The sequence below is a fragment of the Cebidichthys violaceus genome, unplaced genomic scaffold, assembly GCF_023349555.1.
Source record: "Cebidichthys violaceus isolate CVI_PGR_0920_01 unplaced genomic scaffold, fCebVio1.0.p SCAF_23, whole genome shotgun sequence".
Taxonomy (NCBI): domain Eukaryota; kingdom Metazoa; phylum Chordata; class Actinopteri; order Perciformes; family Stichaeidae; genus Cebidichthys; species Cebidichthys violaceus.
Genome location: NW_027176406.1, coordinates 5,795,827 through 5,813,504, shown reverse-complemented (window position 1 = coordinate 5,813,504; position 17,678 = coordinate 5,795,827). Strand labels below are relative to the sequence as shown.

Below are 17,678 nucleotides of genomic sequence, written 5' to 3'. Positions count from 1 at the left end.
GAAAGCCTCTGTTTAATATTAGTTGTTAACATGGCCACACCCACATTATCAGTTCACAAAGAGTGTGTACCGTATACTGTCTAACAGCCCCGACACAAAAAGTGAGTGACTCACTAAGTCAGGGATGTGTAGGGCTCACGTACTGAAAGGATCTCGCCTTGCCATGAATGAAAGAAACACACTCCCAGAAAGCAAACAAAACATTTAAAAAAGGAAGCCAATGGTAACGGTGCCAAAGGTGTGTTCCAACATCCAAGATGAAGTGGAATGTCGTTCATGTTGGCTTTTTTAAAGCTCAGAGAACAATAGAGCAAAGCAAGACAAAGACAACGACTGATGTTGAAGATAAAGGTCCACTGAACTGACTTTTAGTTAAAGACAAACTCTCCATGTTGTCCACACAAACTTACCCAACAGTGTATACAGGCAGTTTCATGTCAAGCAGGATCAACTAACTGCTGGTGTCACCTTCCTGACCCACAAGGCCCTCTCAAGCACTGTGAGAGTCTAGTTCTTTGACTTCTCCAGCCCTGCTGAGGGGCCGTTCCCCTTTGTCAGAATATCACTGCAGTGAAATTAAGAACATTAGGTTTTCCTGACCTCCCTTCTGTGCAAAGTCAGAAACATTAGTTTTTTGTAAACATGTCGGCCGAGGTGTTATAAAAAAAAGCACCCTTTTTGCCTTCAGGGTACAAGTTCTGCAATTGGGTCTTAAAGACACAAGTTCTGTTTTTTAAATCGGGAATGTTTGATAAATTCAGAACTAAAGAAGTTCTATTATATAGTATATTTTACCATAGCTAGCACAGGTATAATATATATTAAACTTTTATAGGAAACAATATGCACACAGGCAAGTTCAATTTAACTAAAGATAACTATTTATTGGAGATGTAGATAAACAGAGGCATAGGTGAGATAAGACTAGTTGACTACAACTTGTGACGACCCTCCCACTCTGTTGGCTATGGTCCTGCAGGCATAAAAGACAGCACTTCAGGGAGTGTCTCTCTCTCTTGCAGCAGGGCCTGTTGCACCTCTTTTCATTTATGCTTTATGTTTATGTAACTCAAATAAACTGTTTTTGGGTTAGATATGTGTGTGTGGCCTCCCTTTTTGTTGCCAGCCTTGAGCCAGGTGGTAACAAATGGGGGCTCGTCCGGGATCTAGAAAGGTTAGGACTAGGAAATTGTTAAATGTAACCTTGTTAAAGGGAGTTTAGTCCACACAGATTTTTTTGGTTAAACTGTGTTTTCTGACTTGCTGTTAGTAGTACAGGCTTGTGAGTCATTTGGAACCCTTTTCCTGGTAGGCATAAGCAATGAGGGGCACTAGCTGTCTGTCATTGACCCTTTTTTTGTTTTTGTTTGTTGTTTTTGTGCAGTAAGTGGTTAGAGCAATGGCTCGGGGGCACTTCCATGACTGTCTAGGTGATTTTCAGCTTGCTGAAGGTTAACCGGGTTACTGGGTTCTGTGCTTAATTCATCCTGCCACTAACCTGCATGAAGTCTAGGGATGAGTTACTCAGCTAGCCATGGTCAGGCAGTTAGTCAGAGGAATTGGGGTTCCTTATTTAAAGCAGCCTGTCATCCTTTAGTTTTGTGGTGGAAAACTTTGTATCAGTTGTGAATGTGGTTTGTTGGAAAAGTGCCTGAAAGGTTGCAGGTGAACTGGTAAAATGGCTTCCATTGAAGACTTTGTTCAGTCTCCAAATGGTGATTTGCTAAATTCTTACAAAAAAGATCAGCTCTTGAAATTAGCAGACCATTACAGTGTTGAACTTCCTAAAAAGTTGAATAAAGATGAATTGTTGGCCACGTTAAAGGATCACTTGTTGGAGAAAAAAGTGTTGCCTGTCACAGTGGGGATTGCAAAGGCACCTGTAGGAATTGATACATTTTCAGAGGTAGCTTCCCCCGAGGTGAGTGAGTTGGTCAAAGTTTACAAAATGGCCCCTGTTTTGACTGGACTTGGAATCGGTTTGACATTTGAGCAACAAAAACAACTTATCTTGCTACAAATGCAAGAGGAACATAAAAATACTGTGGAGTTAGAAAAGTTAAGGCAAGATTCACATCTTCGGGAGGTTGAACTAGCCCATGTTCAGGCAAGACAACAGTTAGAGTTGGAGCGATATAAGCTGGAGCTTATGAGTGAAGGAAAGCTTAAGGCTGATCCAACCAAGGTAGGAGATTCAGTTCCTGCTTTTCCCTCATTTGATGTTGCTGTTAACTTGCGGTTAGTTCCAAAGTTTAATGAAAGGGATCCTGACATTTTCTTTGTTTTGTTTGAACGTTTAGCAGAGGCACAAAATTGGTCGGATGCTGAGCGTACTCTTTTGCTTCAGTGTGTGCTCACTGGCAAGGCCCAGGAGGCTTTTTCAGCCTTGAGTGTTACTGATAGTGGTAGCTACCAGTTGGTTAAAGCTGCTGTACTTAGGATATATGAATTGGTACCGGAAGCTTATCGCCAGCGGTTCAGATCACTCAGAAAAGAAAAGCAGTCTCACATTGAGTTTGCTCGTGATTTAACCACTAATTTGTATCGCTGGTGTGCTGCTTCACAGGTAAATACTATGGAGGACCTGGAGGAATTAATCTTGCTTGAACAGTTCAAAAATGCTTTGCCTGACCGTGTTGTTACCTACATTCAGGAAAGGAACGTATGCAAGGTTACAGATGCTGCCAGATTGGCAGATGAGTTTGTCCTGACTCATAAAGGATTCTTTGGTGAGAACCGTGGTCGTGGAGATTTTGGCTTCAGAGAGAGTAATGTGGGAGCCAACTCCAGTAAGTTTTGGTCAGAAGGGACAGAAAAATTTTCCGTTAAGGCAGACCGGAGTTTACGGGGAAAGATGGACCCCAATTGTGTCTGTAATTATTGTTTTGGCAAGGGTCACTGGCGAAGTGAGTGTCCAATGTTAAAAAAAAAAAAAAAAAATCAAAGCCTGTTTTTTTACCAGCAAAACCATCTGGGGCTGCTGTGTCTTTGCCTGCTGAAGAAAGAGACCGTGCCATTGCTGCCGTGCGGGCACACACGAAACCTTCTTCACTGAGTCAGACGAAGACGGTTCCAGTTTTGGATCAAGAACAGACAATTTCTTCAGCTCATCAGGAGATTGACCCTGGTTATGCTGCATTTGTGTCTGATGGTTATGTTTCACTGGTAGGAAATGAGATAAAAGTACCTGTAAAAATATTAAGAGATTCAGGGGCTCTGGAATGATTTATTTTGGAATCTGCGTTGAATTTCTCTCCTGAAACGGACGCTGGTTGCAGTCCGAGGGATGGGTTTGACAGTTTTTTTCTGCGCCACAGCATAATTTGACGTTGGTCTCAAATCTGGTCCAAGGTGATGTGATCATGGCAGTGCGCCCTTCGTTGCCTATGGGGGGAATACACGTCATCTTAGGAAATGACCTGGCTGGCAATCAGGTGTGGCCTGATGTGTCAGTGGATACTCTATCCTCCCAGGTAGAAGAGTCCGAGTCCTCCAAAACACCTTCTGCTGTACATCCCACCTGTGCAGTGACGCGTCCTATGAGCAGGCCTAGTGGCGATTCCAGTTCTGCACATTCAGATAAGAAAAAAATGTCTGTTTCCTGTGCCTGCTTTCCCCTTGCCTGTGTCTTGCAGTGACCTTCAGAAAGAGCAAAAACATGACCCAACACTTCAGGCTCTGTACAACCGGGTTCTCCAGGATGACGAGGTGGAGAGTTCAGTCCATGGTTATTTTCTCCAAGATGGCCTGTTGGTGAGGAAATGGGTTCCCCAGGGAGAGGGTTTTATGGGAGAAGAAACTTTACAAATTGTTCTACCCTCTAGTGTGAGACTTGCTGTACTTCAGACTGCTCATGATGGAGTTGCAGGTCATTTAGGGGTAAGAAAAACCTATGATAGTTAGGCGACACTTTTACTGGCCTCTTTTGAAAAGAGACATTTCTGCTTTCATTAAAACTTGCCACGTATGTCAGTTGACTGGAAAACCAAATAAGACAATAAAGCCTGGTCCTTTGTATCCTATTCCAGTTGTGGAACAACCATTTGAGCATCTGATCATTGACTGTGTTGGTCCCTTGCCACGCTCCAAAGCTGGTAGTAACTTTTTGTTCACAGTGATGTGTCGGGCTACACGCTATCCAGCTGCATATCCTCTCAGAAACATTACCACTAAGTCTATTGTAAAGGCGCTGACACAGTTTATGTCTATTTTTGGCATCCCAAAAATAATTCAATCGGATCAGGGGTCTAACTTCAGTTTAAAGTTGTTTGCAGAAGTGTTGAACCAGTTAAATGTCAAACATTCTCAGTCCAGCGCATACCATGCCCAGAGCCAGGGGGCTCTAGAAAGGTTTCACCAAACAATGAAGTCCCTCCTCCGTGCATATTGCACTGAGTTGGACCGTGACTGGGAGGAGGGGTTACCTTGGTTGATGTTAGCAGCCAGGGAGGTGTCTCAAGAGAGCTTGGGTTTTAGTCCCAATGATTTGGTCTTTGCTCACACAGTGCGAGGCCCTTTAGCGTCCCTACACAGGGACTGGAAAGCTGGGGAGGCCCCAAAAAACTTAATAGATCATGTAAATGGTTTTAAGCACCGGCTGTACCAGGCAAATAAAATGGCGAAAGAAAACCTACAGGCAGTTCAAAATAAAATGAAGAGTCTGTATGATCGACGTGCAGAACGCTGTGAATTTAGTGCAGGTGATCAAGTTCTGGCACTTTTGCCTTTCGTTGGCTCTCCTTTCCAGGCTAAGTTCTCTGGTCCCTATACAGTGACCCGAAAAGTGTCTGACCTAAATTATTTAATCGCGACCCCTGATCGAAGGAAGTCTGTGCAGCTCTGTCACATTAACTTGTTAAAACCCTACTTTGCCCATTCACTTGTGCCAGGTCCTGGGTCGGGGTGTGCCGCTGTTGCTGCAGTGGTTCCAGCTGGTAATTCACCTCCACCTCTTGATCCGACAGAGGAATATGAAGAAGAGTGTTATACACCAGATGATGTCATTTTGAAGGGACGTTTAAAAAACTCTGAGTCACTTGCCAAGCTGGATGTAATGTTGAAACATTTACCTGAACCAAAGCGAACAGAGTTGGTGGATCTTATAAAAGGTTATCCTTGCCTGTTTGCTGATACCCCTTTTCGTACTCATCTTATGGAACATGATATTGATGTGGGAGATGCCCAGCCAATTAGACAACACTTTTATCGTATGTGTCCAGAGAAACGAGAACATTTAGAAGCAGAGGTCGGATATATGCTGGAGAACAACATTGCTGAGCCATGTTTATCTAGTTAGTCGTCCCCATGCTTACTTGTTAAGAAGCCAGATGGAACATTTAGACCATGTACGGATCTCCGAAAGGTTAATCAAGTGACTAAGCCGGACTCTTTTCCACTGCCACGTATGGAGGACTGTGTGGACCAGGTTGGCTCTGCTAGGTTCGTCAGTAAGTTTGACCTACTTAAAGGTGTAATGGTATTTTTTTACGTAGTATATATTTCTCCTCAGTATATTGAATTCATGCATAAGTCATTTTGCTCTGGACTTTGTTGAACTTCACCGTGTCTCTGTTGTGCAAAAGAATAATTCTCCCTTGCCTGTTCACATAGATAACTAACTGTGTTGTATGAGATTGTTCCATGCCAAGGCCTTTGGGCCGCTTGTTTTGGTTGCTGGCCGTTTGTTTTCACTTGTTGTTCCATCAGTCTGAGACCAAAAGTCTGAGACCGAAACGTCTGTAACATCGACCATCAGCCCCCACCTTTGCTCATTCTGTATAAAGAAAGCTTGTTCACTTTTTTCGAGGTTCTTCCTCACTGAGACTGTACGCATTCTGTTGTGATGATTGAACCTTCTCTGCGCAGAGAATAAATACTTAAAAGACAACCTGGTTTTTGGTATTATGTATTTCAGCATTAGAAGACTCACGCAAAGCGGGTATAGGATTTGTTTTTTCCACCACAATTGGCGTCACGAACAGGATCCCTTGCAAGATCGTCAGGAGCCAACAGGGATCGGTGAACTGGCCCATCTGCCTCTGCGTACCTCCAGACAAAATTAAGAGAGAGAGGCCCGATCCCTGTCCTGGTCGTCTTCACTGGGATCCTGAAGGACCCGTTGAGCCCAAATAACTACAAATTCTCATTTGGTGAGTCGCTGAAATTATTAAAAATAATCGTATGAGTGAAATTGATCCTGGAAGACCATATCGTGAGACTGAAAAGCAAATATGTCTATTATTGTTCACATTGGGGTTTTTAATTTTGTTTTGTGGGTTTTATTGAGGATGTTGGCGCAACTCGCATTTTAGTAATTTAGCATTTTTCTGAGCAGTGACGATTGGGTAGCTGGAAAACAAGGGTGAGTGTTTGGGATTTAGAGCTAAACACTGAAGTCCTTTGACCCGTAGATAACGAGGCAGGGATGAGTGTCTAGCGTTGCATGTTGCAGACCTTCGAGGGAGGTACGCTAAGCGCTGAAGTCCTTGGACTTGTAAAACGAAAGTCTGTAAGTAAATGTTGTCTAAAAAAGGAGAACTGGAAAACAAGGATGAGTGTTTAGTGTTGCATGTTGCAGACCTTGGAGGGAGGTACGCTAAGCGCTGAAGTCCTTTGACCTATGCTGGGAAACAGAGGTGAGCATTTAGCGCCTGCTCCATCTTGGGGTTAGGCGGTAAGCGCTAAAGTCGCTTGACCAAAGAGACAAAGAGTCCGTAAGGACAACTGCGTCTATATAATGGCTTAGACTGGGAGGCTAGAGCAACGGCTTTTATTCAGATTGTGCCAGAAACAAATCTTGAAACTCACGGTGACGACTGTGTTTATATTGTTGAAAGAGATACGCGCGATAGACCCATATAAGTGAAAAAGTGAAGATATGGGGGCTAGTAAGAGTAAATGCCAGGTTACTCCGCCTGATGGGCCCAATGTCATGTTCATGAAAAGCAAATATGGGGAGTGAGTTGCCGGCATCCAAACAAATGAGTAAACGAAAATGGTTTTCCTGCGGGAGGTTTATTCAGTCTCAATCTGATACAGAAATTATACACAGAGTTGAAAAAAAAAGAGAATGATATGAAAAAAAATATATAATAAAAATAAAGGTGAAACATTTGGAAATGATAAAAAGTCATATAATGAACCTGAGCAGCCCGATGCCAAGGTCTTACCTCCAATAATAAAATACATGTGGGACAAAGATAATCAGACGGCCTAACAATTGGAAGAATGGATAAAATTGGGGGTTCCCTGGAAAAGGCAACTTAAGCCTACGACAAAAATTGGATCAACTCAAACCGTATCTGGAGCAGAGAGGAAAAGGCGAAGCAGAAACAGATGAAGTGATGTCCAAGAGGTAAAGAAAGAAACAGATGTATTTGAATAAGACACATACAACTGATAGAAAAGGAAAATATACTGCTGAACTTTGTTTTTGTTTTTTGTTTTGTATTTGTTTTACATAGTCGAGTGGATCCTGATCTGGTCTCCGCAACGCCGTTGCTGTATGCTCCCCAGGCACAAACAACATTCCAGCCAAACTCAACACTCCAAGGGTGAAGAAGAACGAGACTCATCAAAATCTACAGGCACCATGTCAACGCCCACAGCTACAAGCCCGTCAATGAACACTGGTGACAATATGAACCGGAACTGGAGAGTTCAAAGAGCAACTTCACAGAATTCAGGAGAACTATGACCTCCTTTGTGCGTTATCATAAAAGAGGTGCGGCATTCACACCAGCCGTAATCAACCTGGAATATGTTATATACGACAGAACTTTGTAAGAAGGCTTCCCTGCCATCTATGAATCTGAAAAACATCACACTAAAGAGAATTGTGTGATATGGAAGACTGCAACCATATTACAAGATGCTGAACACGCTGAGAAGCAGTACAGCGACAGAGAACAAGCAAAGACTTTCGTCAGTGCAAACGTCAGGATGCCCAGCTGACAATGAAACCAGGCCATGACAGGCGAGGAGGAAAATTTACTTTGGAAAACAGACACCGGCTGAAAACTTTGTGTGCCATAAAAGTGGCAACTTGGACATTGTCTAAGGGACGGCCCACAATCTCTATGGAGGCAGGACTGGTGGGAGGGCTCAACATCAGCAGTCAAGGGGAGGAGCAGGTGCGGCGGGGCGGACCTCAGTGATGGACCATTCGACGCACACGCATTACAACAGAGGGTGAGTTAACTTTAGATTCTGCCTATGACAAACTTGTACATCAATACACACATTAGAAACCATACAAACACCACTCAACCCACATGCCAGATGTACTCGAACAAAAATTTAGTTTTTAGAAAGTTACCACAAGACACGCTAACTATTAAAGGTAAATATGTTACATTTTTGATTGGCTCAGGAGAATACCAATTAGTGAAATGTACACAAAGCCCTTATCCTGTATATTAGATAACATCACAGACAAACATTCATTTCTACTGTCTGATCACTGCCCTATAAATTTGGTAGGTAGAGAAATTATGTATGATGGACATTTATTGGACAGAAAATGCTGCTGCTGTCTCTGTTTCTCTGTCTCCCACACAATCTGAGTTGTTTAAGAGGGAGTTCACACATGTGTCCTATGCACGAGGCCCATTATTGGAGATGGAAGGACATGTCTGACTGGCTGCACAGTAAGACTCAACTCACATCAGTAATATGTATATAGAATATGATGTACATCAATGTTAACAGTAAAAGAGTAACTCAACTTATGTTTGATACACACACACACACACACACACACACACACACACACACACACACACACACACACACACACACACACACACACACACACACACACGCACACACCATGGTTTGAAATGTTCCGTCTGTAAACATGGCTGAGCTGTCTGAGGTGCCTTCCTCTCTATGGTCTGCACACAGACAATCTGGCTAATTTATAGTTACCAAATGGTTCTGCCTTGTTACACTATGTTGATGACATCATGATTTGCAGCCCCACAGAAGAAGCATGCAGATTAGAGTAATTTACAATTACAGTTATCCTACTTAATTTTTGGCTGCAAATGGTCACAAGGCTATCCGTCCAAATTGAAATTTGCTCTGGATAAAGTTTCATATCTGGGACATGTGATCACAGCAGAGGGCAAAACTCTCTCTCCCAAGAGAATACAGGCAATTCAAAATGTGCCTAAAACACAACTAAGAAACAAATGATGAGCTTTATATGAATGACGTCATATTAGATCAGTGGATCCTAAACTACTCAGAAAGAGAGGCATTCCTGTCTTCCATGATTCATGGTAAACATCTTTCTGCGCAGAACAAACTGACCTGGACTGACTGCTCGACTGCTGCTTTAATGACATAAAGGACGCTTTACTGTCAGCTCCGACACTTGGACTACCTAAACTTGACACACCGTTCACACAGTACGTTGACCAAAGAGACGTTTACATGACATCAGTTTTTACTCAGGAACATGGGGAGCTCATGGTTCCTTTCTGCCGTTTCACACATTAGATTAATACATTAGATGTGCCTACCATTATTGTGGAACGATGTATTATCCATTATTGTATTAATATGTTTAGCTCTATTAATCTTGAATACAGAACTCATGTAACTCTGTAACTCATGTTGCTTTATAAATAAGAGGGAAAAGGTAACTAGAGTAAAGACAAACTTTTGAATTCATAGTCACCATGAATAAACAGAGATATTCCACCTCCAGATCCATCCTCTCTTGCATGGTGAACTGAACTGTATTTTGCTATTTTAAAGATGTATCTAGAGTCCTCAGTAAGCCATGTTTCTGAGAGGGCAATAAATGCAAATTCATGCTTAAGTAAAGACAAATAATGAATTAATTTGTCATAGTTGCTAGGAAAACTTCTTATATTCAGATGACAAGTAAAGAATGTATTCCCTAAAACTGTCTGTTATGAAATGTGATGCTCACACTAACGCTTCTGATCCCATTTCAACAGGAAATGCTGCAGCTGATGCTACGACTAAGCAAGCGTTTTTTAATTTTTATTATCAGGTTACTCTTTTTAGCTCACAACACTCATGCTAGGTGAGCCTACAGAAATATCCCTCACTTATGATATTCAATTATTGCAGACAATTGCCACATGCTCTCTTCCAGTAGTACGCTAAATTAGCTCACAGCAGAGATAACATGGTACAGGGGAGATATGTAGTATGTGTGTTATCCACATTTTGTACAGAATTTAATATTCAGCAACGTTGTTTAAAACCACAACCTTTGTCTAAAAGGCTACCAAAATCCCAGTCTTCTAACAGTGATAAGAGATTGAATAAGATTGAATCTTATACTTTTACTTTGTAACTGTCCCATGCAGGTTATAATCCCTTTCTTCAACTGGTCATCAAAATCTTGATGCATCATCAAAGCAAATAAAAACACCATTTAAATACAATGAGTACAAACGTTTTAGAACATTTTGCACCTCTTATACTAAATCTAAATTTTGCACTACTGTTTATTTTAGCTTAGTTAATGATACCATTCTATTTCATTGTATACACTACTGTGCATGTTTTTTGTATATATTCTATAGTTTTACTCTGCCATTTTTATTGTATATATTGTGCATTTTTATACTTTAAACTTTAATTTTTTTACTCTGTTACTTTAATTGCTTTAGTATATTTTCTGCTGCTGTAACAAACACATTTCCCCTTGCAGGATGAATAAAGTATCTACTATCTAAACTCTCAAGATAACATGATGACATGATGAGCTGAGCCTCTACATTAAATAATATAAATATCACTGTATTCAAATTGGTTGTTAACTGGCATTAAGGAATATAAAAGAACTGCAGCAATAAATATTTGTATTTTATTAAGTTATTATTAGGAATTACAATACAATACGATGTATCACAGCAGGGATTTATCAGAATAGACGAAGTAGTATCATTCATCTGTAGATTTCAGGATTTTAAGACTAGACTTAAAGTAACGGTCAGTGGAAATAAAGCAAAGAAATATGGAATGTTATTGTATTAATTCAGCATGGTACACAAAAGAGTGCAGTTTTTTGTATTTTAAAGAAAATGTATTGTTTGCTAACAACGCATCGAGCACCTAAGTAACGGCGATGGAAGGCAGATCTCCAGCACCATGGCACACATTCCACGGTCCGGGGGGGTGTGGCCTAAGAGGTTCAATGTGTTTTCTGTATTTTTGTGCAATAATAATTGTGTTTCCTAATAATTGATGCATGAGAAACCATAGCAACCAAATAACATAGAACCAAAAACCAGCAACCATCAAATTAAAGAAACGGTTCGTAATTTAACTAAACGGCAAATAACATGTGATATGAATACACTACATTGATTTAAATTGGCCCTAGACATGCTGTTAGAAAAGAAGGAAAAAGGCCAATCCTGCAACATGTGACTTGTTTTCAATGCCCGACTGTTTTCCTCCCTTTGATGAGTAGTACTTTAATAGTGACATTTCTGCGTAATACTTATGTTTATTATTACAGCTTGTTATCTGAGAAATATGATCTCATAAAACAGCTAGTGCTTTTGTTTAGTTTACCTGATAAAGTAATCGATTAAACTGACACTTGATTCTGAATGTGCATTATGGTAATATGATAGAATTTCTTACAAATCGTTTAAGTTGTTTGATTATTGTTTGTTATGAAACTCACTGATATGTTGTCTTATGATACTGTTCAACAGAGAGGTCCAGTGTTTGTGTTTCACCCCGTCTCAGGAGACTTCTCTTCCCATGTTCATGTTAACATTCCCTAGCTTGCTACAACATAGATTTGCTTACAATTTAAAAAAAACAAACAGCTAATGCCTTAACCTTATTGAGTAATGATGTGCCTATGTAAACCATTTTGAGTATTATGTGTTGATGTTTTGATATGCCCCTGATTGATGACAGGCTACAACGAAATCTGTGTTTTCAACACCTTAATTATTCTGTCTACATGTCAGTCAACTTCTCTAGTCTCGCCTGCCAATGTTAACCAAACTAACTAGTGAAATATCCAGATGATGGTACGTGTCAATCCGTCTGTTAGACTGTCCTTTAGTGCGAACCATCAACAAATCAGTGTCCCATCCACTCCTCCTGTATTCCCATGAGCACTCTGTTCTAACGACTGCACAATTAAACACTTTTCCCAACTATGATAAAGATTGTTCCCTCCACAGGCTTGGTGTTTTCACTACTAATGATGCCCTTAACTAAAATCGTTATGAAATATTATTGACTTATGTTCTCACTTCTAGCAGAGAATATATACTATTGTAGTGATCTAATGTAATGATCAAGGGGAGGATTGTAATGGTAATTTTTTACGTAGTATATATTTCTCCTCAGTATATTGTATTCATGCATAAGTCATTTTGCTCTGGACTTTGTTGAACTTCACCGTGTCTCTGTTGTGCAAAAAAATAATTCTCCCTTGCCTAATGAACAAGGTGGTGTCTGGGTTGGTCAGGTGTGCTGTGTATTTGGATGATGTGGTGATTTATAGTGACACTTGGGAGACTCATCTTCAGCGCATTAGAGCGTTGTTTGACCGTCTTGCCTGGGCTTGTCTAACCATTAATCTGGCTAAATGCGACTTTGCTAAGGCAACAGTAACCTACCTGGGAAAACTTGTTGGACAAGGGCAAATACGCCCAGTAAGAGCAAAGGTGTTGGCAGTTGATCAGTTTCCTGTTCCCACTACAAAGAAAGAACTTTCTCGTTTCTTGGGTATGATTGGGTACTATCGTGGGTTTTGTAGAAACTTTTCCACAGTAGTTTCTCCACTTACTTCTCTTCTCAGCCCAAAGGTTAAGTTTGAGTGGTCTCTCACTTGTTGAGACTGCCAAGTTGTTGTTGTGTTCTGCCCCTGTCTTAGCAGCCCCCCAGATGGACCAGCCGTTTTCGCTGTATGCGGATGCTAGTGAGGTGGGAGCTGGGGCTAAATTAATGCAGGACAATGGAAGTGGTGTTGACTGCCCGGTGAGTTTCTTTTCTAAGAAGTTCAACTCGCACCAGTTAAATTACTCCATCATTGAAAAGGAGGCACTGGCACTGATCTGGGCATTGAAGCATTTTGAGGTTTACGTGGGGGGTGGAGTAAGACCTTTGGTGGTATATACTGATCATAACCCCCTAACCTTTCTCCATTCACTCCAAAACCTAAATCAAAGGCTGATGCGTTGGTGTCTTTTCCTTCAGCCATATCATTTAGATATACGGCATGTAAAAGGCACAGAAAATACAATGGCTGATGCCATGTCCCGAGCTGTAACCGTTTAAGTTAACTTGTGTTTTGTGTACTCCCTGCAGTGTCTCTGTCTGTCTGTCTCTGGTTTTCTCCTCTCTCAAATTGCTTCTCAGGTACCAAAGTTGCAGAGGGGAGGATACTGGATGGTCATGTTTGAGATTGCCTGCAGTGAGAACCCAAATCTTAAGGGAGGGGGTGTGACGACCCTCCCACTCTGTTGGCTATGGTCCTGCTGCATGATGGTTTCCTGGTGGGAGAAGCTGGGATAGTCACCTGCTGATACCAGTCCATCTGATTGGAGCCTCCAGGAAGGCATAAAAGACAGCACTTCTGGGAGTGTCTCTCTCTCTTGCAGCAGGGCCTGTTGCACCTCTTTTCATTTATGCTTTACGTTTATGTAACTCAAATAAACTGTTTTTGGGTTAGATATGTGTGTGTGGCCTCCCTTTTTGTTGCCAGCCTTGAGCCAGGTGGTAACAAACTCTATCAGTCACATCGTTGTACTCTCTGTATTAATTGAGCCTTACTTCCGTGTGTGCTAGAACCAGACTCAGGCCACAGAAAAACAGATCAGAGAGGAGTTTGAGCAGCTGCGAGAGTTTCTGCAGAAGGAAGAGACGGCTCGACTGGCTGCCCTGCAGCAGGAGGACGAGGAGAAGAAGGAGCTGGTGAGGAAGAAGTCCGAGAGCATCACCAGAGGTATCCTCACCTTCTCGCACGCCGTCATAGCCATTGAGAATGAGATCGCTTCCAGTGATGCTCTCTTCCTCAAGGTAAGTGTTTGCAAATGTTTTTCTCTGAATTCATCTAACCATGCAAACAGTTTGGAATACTCTCTTTTTCCTCTTGATTTCAGAATTATACCAACACAAAGAAAAGGTAACAGCTTTATTGTCTTCTGCACCTGTCTACCAGATAAAGCTTTCTAGTGGTTCAGTAATGATAGATTTCTGTGTGTGATTGTTCTCACAGAGCACAGATACCACAGAATGATCCAGAAAAAGTGTCGGGCGCTCTTATAAATGTGGCCAAGCATGTCAGTTCCCTTAAGTACCATGTGTGGGAGAAGATGGCGGAGCTGGTTCAGTACAGTAAGCACATTTGGTGACACGTTGGTGACCTTCTCCAACCCTGTCAGCATGACGCCCATCTACGCCTTCACCGACTTCTTCACTGAGAAGATGTACCCCTTCTTCTGCCCTGGAGCCAACATAAACGGGAACAACCCCAACCCGCTTAAGATCTGCCCCGCCAAGGTGGCTGTGTGGAACAGTGCCTCATGGTGATTTGAAAAACAAACAAAGGAAAACTCAAAGTGTATTTCAAATTCAAGAAATCACCAAAGAGTGTATCAACAAAGTACACACTTATGTGTAAAATGAGCATGATGTAGGCGAAATAATGAGCACAAGTATTGGTTTATTTCACTTTCATTTAGTGATTGACTGCAGTTTATGAAGTGGTTGCTTAAAGCTACCAGGGCAGGGTATTGCCCTGATAGGTCAGGAAGGCTCCGTTCTTCTCCTCAGTCAGGGAGGCCATCACGCTGAGCATCCCCTGCACACTCTCCGGAGCATCGACCTCCCCCTGGTGGTCGGAAACACACAGTTAACATGAAGGCTCACACAGGAGGTCATCTCTCCTCTGAGTTAAGAATCTAATGGTTGTACTCACAGGCCAGTTAAGGACTCTACCTATAAGTGGTTCAAATCTGTTGTTCAAAAAAAACATACTCAATTGGCCATTTTCATTCCTGACCGGCTGGGAAACTTTCATATCTGATCCATATCTTATTTTGATTTTGGCAAGTGAAAGCCTACAGGACATCTGTAATCACTCGAGGGACCACAAGATTTTGCAAATTTCTTTAAAGGCTTAAAATTGACTTTAAAGAAGTGAAACGCATGAATAAAACAAGCCTGTGCTGTGTAGGATGAATCGTTAAAATGAATACGTTTTATGAATCTGATTCTGTCATATTTATGATTGCTAATATTGAGCAACATCTTATAAAGTCTTTCTCAATTCAGGTATCTGTCTCACTTGATAATTCAGCTTTGTGTGATGTCTTTGGTGTTGTTTTGCTTTCTCAGTGTGGTATCAGATATTCGATTCGATTCGAAGTATCATTCAGAGCTTCCTCAACATTGTTTCTTGCTACTCACATCCTCTCCACCCATGTCAGTGCGCACCCAGCCAGGGTGTATCAGAGAAAACAGGATCTTATCCGTCTTTAGCTCCTCTGCAGCACACAGTGTCAGCATATTCAAACCCGCCTGAGGAGAGAAGAGGGGGCACGGATGAAGCAATTGAGGTGATGGGTGAACAGCTGCACTTAAATGTAGGATGAAGCCTTTGAGTAGCAAGTCACAGTGTAAACAGATTGTCACTCACTTTGCTGACGCGGTAGGAGATGGCAGGGAAAATGCCAAATGTCTGTTTTACATATTCCATTGAACTCAGAAGTGAGGTGATGCTGACGACGGCTGCTTTTCTGCTGGACATCCCTGGTATCCCACTGGCCTTCGCTGCTGCACGAAGGTGAGGCAGAAACTCCTAAATGATGACCACCAGCAAGAAAGTCAGCAAGAGGAAACTTTCAATGAACAGTGTTAGAGTTCTCTGTGCCAGATCTTCCTCTCCCTTACTTTAATGATGTTCATAGGGCCAATGACATTGGTGTTGAAGCTGTTCTGCATGTCTTCAGGAGTGGTTTCCTGCAAGGTGGCTTTAACCAGCATGGCTGCGTTGTTAATCAGCAGGTTGAGACCCCCCTTCCCAACCACAGAGCCCACCTGCTGGGCACACTGTTTAATGCTACAAAGGTCAGTGGCGTCTGACAGAGAGAGAAAGAAAGTGAGCATCAGAGGTGGTCAATAGCAGACAGTCAGATGAATATCAAGAGCCGTGAGCTATTAATAGAGTCGAGGCCAGTGCGTGCCAGGACATGGGAGCAGGACGGAGGGTTCAACACAATGTAACACAAGAGAGAGCTTGTACCCAGATGGACGACAACGATGACGCCAGGGTGCTTCTTTGCCAGCGTTTGCAAGGCCTTGAAATACACAGAAAAGACAAGTTAGTCAATTTAATCGACAAAAAAAGTTTCTTCACAAAGAATCACACAAAAGCACCACTTCAAATCTCGTTTCTTGAAAATAGGTCATTCAGCATGAAAAAAGCATAAAAACAAATAATCATGAAGTATAATGAAATACATTTACTCGAGTACTGTTCTGAGATACTTTACTTGAGTATTTATATTTTTTTATACGCCACCACATTTATTTGCTAACTTTAGCTACTAGTTACTTTGCAGATTTAAATGAATACAAAACCTAAATCAACTAATAAATAATTATGTATTATAATAGGTTGAGCTATCAAACGGTATAAAAGTCATTAAAATTTGCGCCAGCTTCACCAACTGCAGAAATAAAGTCATGCACACATGAATGAATCACTCACTATATTCAGAAAAAATCCATTCTGCATGAATACTTTTCGCAATTTTTGATAGTAATAGGAGTTTTGCTTTATTTTTACACGCTTCTTTGACTTAAGCAAAATATCTGAATATGTCTTCCACCACTGCTGTTCAATTGTTTGGTGTTCAATCGCCCCAAGTTCTCCCACACAACTTCCTTTCTCCGTTCTCTACACTGGCTACCTGTAAGAGCTCGCATCCAGTTTAAGACTCTGGTGCTAGCCTACAGGGCAGTGAAAGGAACAGCTCCTTCCTATCTCCAGGCCATGGTCAAGCCTTACACCCCCGCCTGACCACTTCGCTCTGCTGCCTCGAGGCGATTGGTTGCCCCGTCGCTCCGAGGTCCTGGCGGCCGATCGACCCGGTCACGGCTGTTTTCTGTCCTGGCCCCACAGTGGTGGAATGAACTTCCCACTGACGTCAGGACAGCGGAGTCGCTGCCAATCTTTCGGCGCAGGCTGAAAACTCACCTCTTCAGGAAGTGCTACCCTGAGCCTTCCACTTAGCACTTATTGTATTCATACTAGCTTGTTGCACTTATTGTATTCGTATTACTTATATATAATATAAGATATAAGATAAAAGCGTCTGCTAAATGACTGTAATGTAATGTAATGCTTTCATCTATGACTCTTGCTTCTTCTAAATCATGCAATATTGTGGTTTGCAAACCTTTTTCTGATTTATTTTTCTGTTCTGTTGAAGAGCACAATGAGTCAAAGAGGAAGTAAAAACTCACCTCAGCCCTGGGTCCATCTGGTTCCCTGCAGCAGGCAAACAGCTTTCTCACTGGACAGGAGCCCTCAAGCATTTGCTTAACCATTTCCAGGCCCAGGCCTCTGTTGGCTCCTGTGATAAGCACGCTGACTGCTTGAGCTGCCATTTCCTCTTCATTAGTTTGCAATTCTCCGTCTGAGCTCTTGCAGA

The 17,678-nt window shown here is 41.9% G+C and overlaps 1 protein-coding gene and 1 long non-coding RNA gene across 3 annotated transcripts; one reads left to right on the top strand and one right to left on the bottom strand.

Moving 5' to 3' along the window:
* The first annotated feature begins 7,823 nt into the window (after positions 1-7,823).
* Positions 7,824-15,294, top strand: LOC137878574 (uncharacterized). 2 transcript variants are annotated; one of them, XR_011103626.1, is made up of 4 exons: positions 7,824-8,190; positions 13,807-14,037; positions 14,121-14,143; positions 14,237-15,294. It is a non-coding gene; the product is annotated as an uncharacterized lncRNA (long non-coding RNA). The 2 variants fall into 2 exon arrangements; XR_011103625.1 differs by lacking the exon at positions 7,824-8,190 and having other exon boundaries at positions 12,034-14,037.
* On the bottom strand, positions 14,664-17,678 carry LOC137878573 (C-signal-like). Its single transcript, XM_068718925.1, has 6 exons — positions 17,491-17,678; positions 16,265-16,319; positions 15,913-16,100; positions 15,659-15,820; positions 15,430-15,540; positions 14,664-14,851 (listed from the first exon to the last, which is right to left on the bottom strand). The coding sequence occupies exons 1-6, from the start codon at positions 17,632-17,634 to the stop codon at positions 14,738-14,740; spliced, it is 774 nt and encodes a 257-aa protein (XP_068575026.1). The 5' UTR covers positions 17,635-17,678; the 3' UTR covers positions 14,664-14,737.